This window comes from Melospiza melodia, chromosome 2 (assembly GCF_035770615.1).
Source record: "Melospiza melodia melodia isolate bMelMel2 chromosome 2, bMelMel2.pri, whole genome shotgun sequence".
Lineage (NCBI taxonomy): Eukaryota > Metazoa > Chordata > Aves > Passeriformes > Passerellidae > Melospiza > Melospiza melodia.
Window position 1 is genome coordinate 76,702,724 of NC_086195.1, and position 11,741 is coordinate 76,714,464.

An 11,741-nucleotide genomic window follows, 5' to 3' on the forward strand; every position below is an offset into this window, starting at 1 on the left:
CAACTGTAGGGACTGTTGTTAAAAGTTGTTAAAAGTAACTTTTAAGACATGCTCTGATTTGTAACATAGGTCGGTTTTAAACCCGGCTTTAGAGGTACTTAGAGCATATCTAGCATGGCACAAAACATGCATGAGGAGAGCATGCCAGAGATGAGATATTCCAAGATCATAAAATTGAAGAATTTTGGGGGGAGAAAGGGCTTCAAGGAAAATTTTGTTCCAGCCCTCCTGTGAGAGGCTGGGACACCTTCCACTAGACCAGGTTGCTCAAAAGCCCCTCCAACCTAGCTTCATCTCTGCTGCCTTTGTTTGATGTTGTCTGTGAGCACTGTGGGCCTGTGGATGCACTGGGACACACATGGCTTCCTGTGGCCCACATGGATGAGGGGATAGGTGGTAGTATGTCTTTGATCAGATGTCTGAGGCAGCTGCCCTGTGCAGAAGACCAGGAGCAAATTTTACCTCTGCCTAATGAGGTTTGAGCTGTGGCAATTGGAATACTGTCCTTGTCAGCCAGTCCCAGCCTCTCTTTTTGCCTTTGCCAATTCTGTTAGAGAAAGATTAACAGCCAGTTGACTTCCTTGCACAATCACATCATCGCATCAGTGTTGTAAGAGGTGGGATCAAATCCCTCCAAAGAGAGGATGTACCACAGCCAAGCTCTCTTAAAGCCCAAGGGGTGTTTAAAATCACTGAGCTATTGCCCTGTGAGCAGGACCCAAACAAGGAGGAAGCAGGTGCGTCTCATCACTCATCCTCTGGAGGATTCATCTGTGGTAGTTACATAAAAATCCTTAGGATTTTCTTATTATTTTGGCTTGTGTGCTCTAGCAGGAAAATGGTTCTTGTTTCTGGTTTGTTGTCAAGCATTGTGAGTTGGACTGCCAGCCCTTGACTCCATTTCCATGGCACATGGTTACAGCTCAGGAGGGCTAATCCATTGACTCCCTGCGACCCTGTGATCATATCTCCATCACTTCCCAACCTGCCTGCATGCTTCCTCCATCCCCAAACTGGACACTTATCCTTCTCTCTGGTTGCTCATGTCCTGCTGTACCAATGACTCTGTCCATTAAAACCACCCTCAGTGGCACTGGTCCTCTCAGCCACTGCCATGTTCCCGCCTACCTGTCCCCACCCCTGCCTCTGTCCCTGTGCCAGGAGTCATGGCATGCCATAGGCTCCAGTCTCTCTCTTCAAACACTCTTGTGTAGGATCTCCTCTTACCTTTTATGTCTCCCCCACATTGTTCCTGAGCAGCTTGTTTCCCTCCTTTGTCACCTGGGTAATTTCTAATTGCCCGCCAGAACTGCCCCTCCACTTCTCTTTAACTTTCCCCTCACAGGCACTGAGCCCTGCTGAAAATGCTGATGGAACCTGGCACCACTCAGCTTGTGTGTGGCTGCAGCAGATGCCTTGTCTCCAGTGGACTGAATCAGAGCACAAGAACTGCTGAACTCAAGCAAAATACTTTATTTCTCAAAAACAATTTGATTAATAAATAGATGGAGAACCAAAATAAATTAAACTGTACATTAGGTTTTACATTTCAAAGGTTTTAAATTAGAATTGCCAAAGGCCATCATTTCAGACTCAGATGCACAGGAACAGGTTAATAACACTGTTTAAAATCAAGAAACATGAAAAGCTCTTTCTGGTACAAATATACTCCTGTATCATCACTTAATATTTCTAGCAATTAAACCAGCTGTTGCTTTTCATTATACGGATGAGTTTCTTCCTCTTGATGTCAACCTCATACTGGTTCGATCCATGGAAAAAGTAGAAGTATCCTAGAATTGGAAGGAAAAAATATGGAAAAATTAATAGTTCAATTTTGCATACCTATTGTTACATGTTCACTATTTCCTTGGGTGACTTAAAAAATCAAACCAAAAATTTAATGTATGTATTTAAACATACTTTTTTTGCCTTTGGCAGGTGGTCTTTGGGGTTTTTAAATTACATTTTAATTTATTTACCATTTTTCTGAAGGGCAGCATCAATTGGATGGCCGATCCCTTGGAAGTCAGCAGCTATTTTTCTTGGATAACCTCTTTCCATTGATTGATTATTTTCATTGAAACTAAATAAAGAAATTGTATGGAAACAGAAAATTAGCATGTGACATTCAAAGTTGAAACCAGATGGATTTTTTACAAAATATGCCTACTCTCAGATGAAAATCCAGTACCTGCAATCTGTGACTCATAGAGCTGTATAAATCCTGGCCATGTGAATATTTACATCTTTAGTACCCTAGGTAAGTCTGTTTTCAGAATATCAGATTAGAATATTTACTTTCACTCCCTGAGACTGACAATAAGGCTGAATGGGGCTTATACTGAGTAGTAATCTTAAATAATTAATCAAACAGAATTATTTTAATTTTACAGCACACAATCTATGAAATGACCCCATAAGAGAAATGTAAATTCAGGTGTAATGACACTCTTTCAAGATAGTATTACAGACTAATTATTAGGATAAGATTGCTGCTTAGCTGAATTATTTCTTAGGAAGTATATATTTTAGTCTCCTATAACTTTCTTGGTTTGTCATTTATAAACTTCACAGAGTACTTCTGCTTCTTAGTAATTACTGAATGAATACCTGACATGATGACAAATTCCACTCGATTTATATTTTTATACTAATTATAGTACATTGTATTTTTATACTAGCTCACACTACTTCTTAATGAACAAACAAAACTCATCTGCCCCTTAATCACAGCCTGATAAGGGTAAGTGAACACTCAGGTGTAACAGACTGTTTTAAGAAAACACTTGAGTAATTGAGTTTCAGCTTTTGGTGGCTGAGAAGGCTGACAAAAAGAGGACATGAACTTCCTGTACAAATACATCACTTGATTAAAAAAGCTGTTTTGATTATCTCTTGTACAGAAGAGAGAAGAGCCTTACCTCCAGTACTTGTTGCCAACAAAGAAATAGGTTCTCTTGGTACTTTGGTCGTGAACGGCTGCATCGATTTTCCCGACGCTGCTGGGGAAGCCGAGGTTCTGGATGGGCTTGGGGAACCCTGGCTCTATTCTGTAGCCACTGACAGCCCAGTACTGGCCATCTGCAGGAAAACAGAAAACATTGTGAGGATTCTTGAGGAGTCTGATCTTCTTTTTGCCAAAGCCCCAGAGCTTTCTGTGTAGTAAAAGCCAAAAACTGCACAGATGTCCAGCTGAGAACATTACCCAATTAGGACGCACAGAAGTCTGAATATCTCACAACTGATGGATTTTCTATTTTTTATAGTCATTAAGAGTATTATATACTCAATAACTAAAAGTCTATATTTTAGGTGTGTTTCATCTTTAAAAATGTATTTAGATAATGTAATGTAGGAATTAATTTTGTCTCAGGTATGGTCTTTGCTGTCACTGACCAAAGGAAATCTATGTAGGACCACTGTGAAGCAGCATTACTTACTGACAGTAACATAATTTGCAAAATTTAAATGGGTTTAAATATTAAGAATATCCTCTATTAGTGGTAGCACTAGTGTTAGAGTTAATATGAATATTAGCATAATATACCTTCCATTATGATTAAATAACATTTAGTAGTATTGCTATAACTTCACATATGCATTAAAAAATGATGAAAATGTAAGAGAAGTACCTTTGAAAAATAGCACTCGATCCTTCTTGTCAACCTCATATGCAGCATCAAAGCCAGCTATCAGTGATGGCCAGAAGGAGAAGATGGTGTCATGCTCAATTTCTGAGAAATATGGACTTTTGCGCCAGACAAAGCTGTTAGAAACAAAACCAGCAGTGCTTCATTGTCTGTCATCTCATTAGGAGATCAAGGGCCCATAAATGTACTTGAAATCCTGCTGTCTGGGTGCTGGAACCAGTGTTCCCTATGAGGCAGAGATACCACCCCTTTTGGGAAGCAGTCCTTCACTCTGCTCCCTCACAGACCTGTGTCCTTTGCTACAGGCTGCTCTGAGGTCACAGAATAGTTGAGGTTGGAAGGGACCTCTTAAGCTCATCTTGTCCAACTCCTGGCTCAACCAGGATCACCTACAGCTGGTAGCCCAGTGGGCTTCTGCATTTGCACCATAATGGTTTGTCCAGGACACCTTAGGATATCTGTGGCAGTGCTGACAATTGCAGCTTTCTCTTCATCATGACCCATGTAGGTGAGCACACCTCATTTCAATTTGGTTGCAAAGGTTAAATAAAAATTCTTGAGAAACACATTAAAACCCAGGTTAAGAAAGAATTGCTCTTTCCCCCTCCTCCTTGAAAACTATTAAGCTACAATACTTCATATGTTTTAGAAGGAAAATCAGACCCACATCATCAAAGGAAGCTTGTTCAATCAAAAGACAACTACTAAGCCAAGAAGGGGGTGAAGCCCTGACCCTGCTGTTTGCTCTCACCAGGGTGGATGTGCCCAGCCAGCACCTCTCTACAAAGAGTGCCAGAGCGTGCCCAAAACAAGGCCACCCTGCAACAGCAGAGACTCTCTGCAGACAACACTGGTCTAGTGCAGAATCCTAGGTCAGAGTGACACTAAAAATCACCAGAGACGTTTTCCATGGCTCCCTGGCCCACACACAGGATGGTGTGATGAAGACAGTGCTGCATGTAAAGCAGCTGCAGGCTGAGGAATGACACTGGAATTATTCAGCCTTGCACAATTTTAATGGACATGGACAGTGATGTATGATGAATTAAAGCATTGTACTCATTACTAAACCACGTTACTCACCCAGCACAGGTGGGCTAGCAAAATTTTTCAAAGCTGCCTTAACACTTGCAGAAAAAAAATATTTTCCTTCATAACCAAGGGAGGATAAATTCCTTGAACTGAACTTCGTGCTTTGCCTTTGTGAGTCTCACAAAAAGATGCTGCTGGAAATAAAAGCACTTACCCATCCTTGAAGAACAGTGTTTCCCCACGGAGAGTCGTGACAGCGTCAAAAGTCAGATGAGGGTCACAGTCGTCTGGTCTTTGGGGTGGCTTGGATGGTGTCATTTCTGTTGGTTCTTCCCTGGGAGACATTGGAGTTGGTGATTCTGCAGGTACCATTTCAGTTGGTTCTTGTGGGGGAAAAGCTTCTGTTGGAAGTGCAGGAGATTCCTTGGGGGGTCCTTTGGAAAATAAATAAGAGTGGAATTGGAAGGTGGATCAGAGCAGTTCATGTCACAGCATTTCAGGCAGTACCGTGTGAAGTCAAATGTATATGCAGCTGTGCACATACAAAACCACCCTTCTGTGGAAGATAAGAGAGTTTCATGCTACAGATGTGGGCTGTTCCTCTGGTATCACTGGGGAAAGGCTCTTGGACCTTTTGACTAATTGGAATAAATACAGTCTACAGATTCCATTTTGCAGTGTAGACTGTTAGCCACAAAAACCGCAAGAGATTTGCCCAAAAATAATAACAAGAAATAAAACCTCAGTATTTTTTTTTGTAGTGGGAAGTTCAGTTCATTTTATCTGCTGGGTAAAATTAATTATAAATTTTTATCCATCATTCACCAGAAAATTATGCTTCTTGCTTACCATAGAGGGCTTGAATGCCATCAATGTCATCCTGATGAAGTTGGTAGTTCCTCGTATCCGTGGCCATATATACAGGATACATCAAAGCACCGAAAACATTGGAATGACTGAGACCTAGTGAGTGGCCCAGCTCGTGAGCAGCAACAAGAAATAAGTTGTATCCTGCAAAAGATCCACACAAACACAAAATAAATTTTTTGCTTGACAGCAGGATACAGGCACTATTCTCTCATGTAGGGTATATTATTCACAGTCCTAAAAAAATGGGAAAATCTAACTATGCCCAAGTAAGAGCTCTCTGGCCTCCTGGAGAAGAAATGAGTTTTGAATCATAGACATTGATTTCTCACTGGAAAACCACTCTGGGAACAGTTTTTGCCCATATTGCAGAAATTTTCCAACAAAGAATCAAGGTTTCTTTACTATTAATAACAATTGAAAAGCAGGTGAGAAGGTTTTAGTCACCTGATCAGATTTTGGGAATTGTAAATGACATGGAATTTGCTTGGTAACTACCTCACAAAACCAGTAACGTGTAACATAATCCCTGGACATTGCTGGAAACCAGAATAATTCCCTGCTATATTTAATTTTATTCACCAATTAATTCAAGATGTTTTTTCCTTTCTAGGAGTTAAAGATGAGCATGACTTTAAATCAGAAAAAAACCCAAACCGAAGCAAACAAACAAATGTGAGAGGTTATGTTGTTACTTAAAACATTATCTGAGGGTGAAAATTCCCTATCTTTTGAAGTCACAAGTACCTAACATTGTTAATCAATGCTAACTTAATTTCCTCCACTGGAGCTGTAACCACAGTCTGCATTAACTTCAAGGGACTGTTGTGACTGCATCCCAGATCAAAATATGCAGAACTGTTTTACTAAATTTTGCTGACATTTTACATCTCAGTAAATACTGGAACTACTGCCATGGGATATGTGACTTTACAGCATCTTCAAGACAACACTTTCTAATAAAATAACAGTCAACACAATATTTAAGTTTGCCTACCACCATAGGTCGTAAATTTGGTCCAGTTTTCGTCTTCATCAAAATGGGCATCTCCTCCTATCCCACTGCCAGGGGCATAGGCATGAGCCAGAGTTCCTCCTGGACCATCAAAGGAATAGAAGTCACCGTGAACTAAAAATAAGGGGGAAAAAAAGGGATGCTTTTCATTATCTTGCTAAGAAAATGTGACAAGTACTATGATTCCCTGACAACAGAGCTTCCTTACATCCAGCTGCAAAGGAAATCATTATATCTGCTTGACCTCCATAGACCCTGGTGAACCTCAGAGGGGTGACGCTGCTCCAGAGCTGGAAGGCTCTTGCAATTGCTTCGTCTACATCAGCTTGCAGCATGTCAGGAGTGTAGTTCAGAATCCTGTGAATTAAAGACAAAAGGAATTAAAAGCAACCAGATCATATGTGACTGGGACACATGGTATCAAGGTCAAATATTTTAATCTACAACTATTTACGTGGTTTATTTCCAAAATATTTGCTTACATAACAGATAAAGATTTCACAGTTTTATTTTATGCATTTCAGAAGCCCTAACATTTATACTCAGCTGTATTCTTTCCACCCACTGAGTATAGTATTCAGTAGGCTATTAGCTAACTACTGTAAAACCCTATTTTGGTATTCGCATCGCTGTTTGGTAGCCTGAATAGTTCCCACATTCCTATCCCTTTCATCCTGAATGGAGCTTTTATATGGAGAAATACAGAAATAAATAGTAAAGAACCTGTTTACATTACTTCTGCCTAGCATTCACAAAGCTTCCCAGAGGTGTGGAGAAAAATGTGCTCTAGTGTATGTTACCGATAGGTCACATCTTCTTTGGTCCACGTGGGGCTGCGTGGGAAGGCACTGTATGAACGGATGTCTGGGATTCCACATCTAGGCTGCTTCATCATGTCCAGTGTCTTCTGATTCAGCTCCCCAGTCACCTCTAGCCCAAAGAATGACTGCATCTCTCGTATTTTGTCAGCCATGTGGTTGAGGTCCTTTGCTTTAAACAGAGAGTGTTTCTCTTCTTTAAAATCATAGAAGTTTTCAAGATACTTCTGATAGGGAAGAGAAAGCAACAGTTTAGAATATAAAACCTTCTTTTCAAGTGCAGAGATCTGGTAATAAAATACTCTACATTGCTAATAGACTGCTATGTTCATTTTCTCAATAAATTATTTCATCCGTTCTGTCCATAGTCCTTACCTTGGCAAATTGCATATCTTCCTTTTCCTTTTCTGGAGCCACTGGAAAAGCAGAGGAGCACGTAAAATATAATAACTCAAGGAAAAGAAGGATCTTTGTCTTCATCTTTGTCTCCCTGTCCTACCAGCCCTTGCTAGAAGACCTCTCAATCTCTTTTTCCTCTGTCTAAGACACACCAGTGTTTCACTATTTATATCAGTGCTGTGCTTGCTAAAGTCAATAATGGCATGACTCAGCCTATAACATCCTCTGATTTTCCACAGAAACGCAGAAAACAAATTTGGGTTTAGAAGCAAGCAAACACATGACAGTTTACCTTGCCCAAAACCCCCTGATTTCGCAATCATATTATCGGACAGTATGTTGTTTTTTTCTTCATTCCTAAATTGGGCTGGACAAAAACTACCCCACTTTTTGGAGGTGCTGAAGTGACCTGGCTCTTTGTAGGGGTCAATAATCTGTAATTCCTCACAGTGCTTGAGAAGGAACCTCCAGAAACTGCCTTCAGTTTTCTCGAAGTCCTTGCATTCAGGACCTCAGCATACCAGGAAAAAACCCTTTCTTTAGCCCATCTTGTACCTGATAATTTTTGTGACATAGCCAATTATACAAAAAACTAATTTTTCTTTTCTTGAACCTGACATCCCAGCATTGTTACAGAACCATTATTTGTGCTGCTACCTGGCCCATGTAATCATGGATCTACGGCCTCATCCCCTTTCTCCCTCACACCACAAAGTCTCAGCGGAGTACCCCCCCATATCATATATCCTGGTCTGCATGTCCTATTAGCCAAGGGTGGTTTCACAACTAAAGAAGGAACGGAAGAAATCGCCCTACAGAACTACAGGCAGCTTTGGGATAAAAGGTCTTCAGCAGAACCTCTTAATAAACTTCTCCAACATCAGATGGGAGGTGATGAGGATTTGTGCCATACATTCCAAGCTTCCCATTTTGCCAGAAGTCCTACTTTCAGTTCCTATGACCTTTTCTGAACCTGGTGCACTGCGCCTCATGGAGGGATTGCAGAACCATTGTCACTCAGTGACTATTGACTGTCATTTCTGAGACATCCATCTTTGGAAACAGAATTCTCCTGTGTTGACTTAATACCCACATGCAAGTTCAAAAGGAGAAACATGAGCTAAAATTAGTCCACTTCTCTTTGAACATGAGAAAAATAAGAAAAAAGGAACCACTTCTCCAGTGAGAAAAAACATATTAGAGACTTCATAAAAACAATTCTAGCACCACAGCAGCTGAGCTCTGCAGTCTGAAAAGTGGCCTGGGGAAAGGCATGGCCTCCTTCCAAAGGAAACTGGTGTTGAACACATTGTGTGTGACCCAGGTCAGAGCCCAGGTCCCTGAACCACTGAGTGAAGTGGTACAAATGTTTATGTCTAAGGCTGCAGTAGGATGAGGGTGGCTTTGCCAATAGCCCCTGCTGCTGTGACAGGGTCCTCCTGCTCCTCCCAGCCTGCCCTGTGCTCTTGCTGTTTTCTTGTGCCCATCTGATACCAAGTGTGTCCTCAATAAACCAATTCAGAGGGCTGAAGCTATAGGAAACAGCCCAGAAAAATAACCCCAATCCCACTAAAAATAGTTTGATGCTGAAGTTATCAAATGCACTGGCACCCTAAGAGATGTGAAGGGTCTCCATGAAGGAGGGGTAGGATATCATGGGTGGGAATAGTGGTGCAGGAAGGCTGAGAAGCTAGAACCTCTCCTTTGGCAGCAGCAGGGTTTCTCTCTGCTGGTCATGGAAGAGCATCCCAAGCTGCATTTGTAGGGTATGATGTTTGCATTTCCATATAGAACTCCAGACACAGCGGAGGGACATTTTAAACACTGTGTTTGTATCTCTGTGCCTGGCAGCAGCAGCTTGCATATGGCACTTATCCTCTGCTTTCAGCTGAATGTTTTGTAAACACCCTGTTTGCTGTGTCCAGGGGAGAATCTGTCAGAGCATGAGATGCAGCACACCCAGTTGGCAAACATTGCAGTGAGCCTTTTTGGATGTTTAGGGAGATTTTCTTTCTCTGTGACTTTTGCACGGCTGCCAATAGACATGTTGCATCTCCAGCTGTTGGTTTCTCCTTCCAGATCCTGTTGCCTACATGCTCTAGCTGATATTTGTGGAGTGCCTGGTGAGTGTTGGGAGAAAGAGCTGTACCTTGCCTTGGGTTTGGCAGCACAAGTGATGCAAATTCACTGCTGGGAAGTCTGCATGGCTCTGAGATGTGTGAGCAAGTGTGATATTTACACATGGATCCAAGAGATGACCCAAGAGATGACTTGCCTTCTTATTCTGAACCATAAGATAGCAATCTTAGTGTTCAAACTAATGTGGGTATTCAGTCCCGGGTTTAAGTACTGCAGGATAAAAACAGAAGCTGTGTTGTGGCTTTAATCAAAAGTTTAAAGTGTTTGAAAATTACATTGCCAGGGGACACAGTGAAGTTTTACTTCAAAGTAGTTTTACTGAAGTTTTACTGGCAAAGACGCAGCTAGAATTTGAATGGAGTGAGCTGAGCTGATACCTCACATGGCACTCTTGCCTTACCTACAGGTCAACTCTTTGATGGGTTCTGCTTCAGGGGTGCCCAGAATCACTTAAATAAAGCAGGTAAGATGCCTGTTTCATGCCTTGGTCCCATAAGTAAAGAGATGCTGATATTCCCATCCCAGTCCTGGCAAGTCGATCCCTCCTTTGCCCTGAAGTCGCTGTTTTCCTTCTGCTGGGCTGGAGACCATGTACATGTCAGGGGTGACTTGCCAGCTTATGCAGCAGTGAAGCAGCCAGAATGGGTCCAGGAATACTGCTCATTTCTTCCCTCAGCTCATCAGCACTCAGACTCATTCGTCCCATATCGCCAGCAGTTAACCACACACTTGGGGACAAGAGTGGGTGCTTTCCCAGGAAGACCCCTGCAGCAGAACAGACCATTTCACTGAAAGCCTGCCGACATCATAATATTCTTCCACCACAGAACTGTTTGTCCTCTGGCAGTGCAATTTGTATTATCCTGTGGGATCTAGTCCAAGTGCCAGGGTTTTTAGAGGATTTGTCAAACTTCTACCTGGGAATTTTGCCATTTCTTTTTTTTTTTTTTTTTCTTCTATGGAGATTTCATCCAGAAATGTCATTCCAGTTCTGCTTGGCATGTTTGACTTATGGAAAGAAGTAGAAGGATAGAAGGATACTTAACACAGTCGTGTAAACAATTATCATTAACTCTACAAACAACAGCAAATTAAGTCAAAAGAAGCTTGAACTAATAACATGCACAGACACACAGACACACAGACACACACACACACACACACTATAATTTCACCTCCTAAACTTTTTAGAAGGATCTGTAGATGTCTTCTTTTCCACCTCCCCTTCACTCACGCTGTTTCTAAACTCTCCCTACTTGTGCTAGACATGCAGGATGTGTTATAAAGGTCTTGGACGTGCCTGGACATGGAAGAAGCTGCTGGTTTCTTTCACTTGAACAGAATTGGGAAATAAATCCATACAAAGAGATTCTGGCACTTGAGGAACAATAACTGAACAGAAAAAAGACTTAAGCCCTTTACATTATGAGCCAGTCTTTAATAAATAACAGCTGGATCATAGCATGTAAGTGGTTGGGGGAAGTAGGCAAGCAGAAAATTTGTGATGTGGAAAAAGGAAGATCCGCTATTAAAAGGTTCAGAAAAAACAGAGATTATTTACTGACAATGAAACTTTCAGTCTCTTTCTGCAAGACAGTATTGTGAGAGTATTGAAGCTGAGCCTGAAAAAGGTATTGACTTGAATTCCATGATTTTTCCTGTATATCCATATACTTCTATTTATCAGTGGAATCTCTTCATCCTGCTTTTCTAATATACAGCTTCTAATAGTAATAATATCTCTCACTTTTCTACTTCATTTAAGCATTTTGTCCAAGTCTCATTGCAAACTGAGAGATAGCATGTAGAAGTAGACTC

General features: G+C 41.3%; 1 protein-coding gene across 1 annotated transcript; it reads right to left on the bottom strand.

The window, feature by feature from the left end:
• Positions 1–1,453: 1,453 nt before the first annotated feature.
• LOC134415170 (stromelysin-1-like) lies at positions 1,454–7,887 on the bottom strand. Its single transcript, XM_063150471.1, has 10 exons — positions 7,761–7,887; positions 7,368–7,612; positions 6,776–6,924; positions 6,550–6,681; positions 5,535–5,696; positions 4,900–5,119; positions 3,636–3,769; positions 2,925–3,084; positions 1,983–2,086; positions 1,454–1,793 (listed from the first exon to the last, which is right to left on the bottom strand). The coding sequence occupies exons 1-10, from the start codon at positions 7,863–7,865 to the stop codon at positions 1,693–1,695; spliced, it is 1,512 nt and encodes a 503-aa protein (XP_063006541.1). The 5' UTR covers positions 7,866–7,887; the 3' UTR covers positions 1,454–1,692.
• Between the last annotated feature and the right edge of the window lie 3,854 nt (positions 7,888–11,741).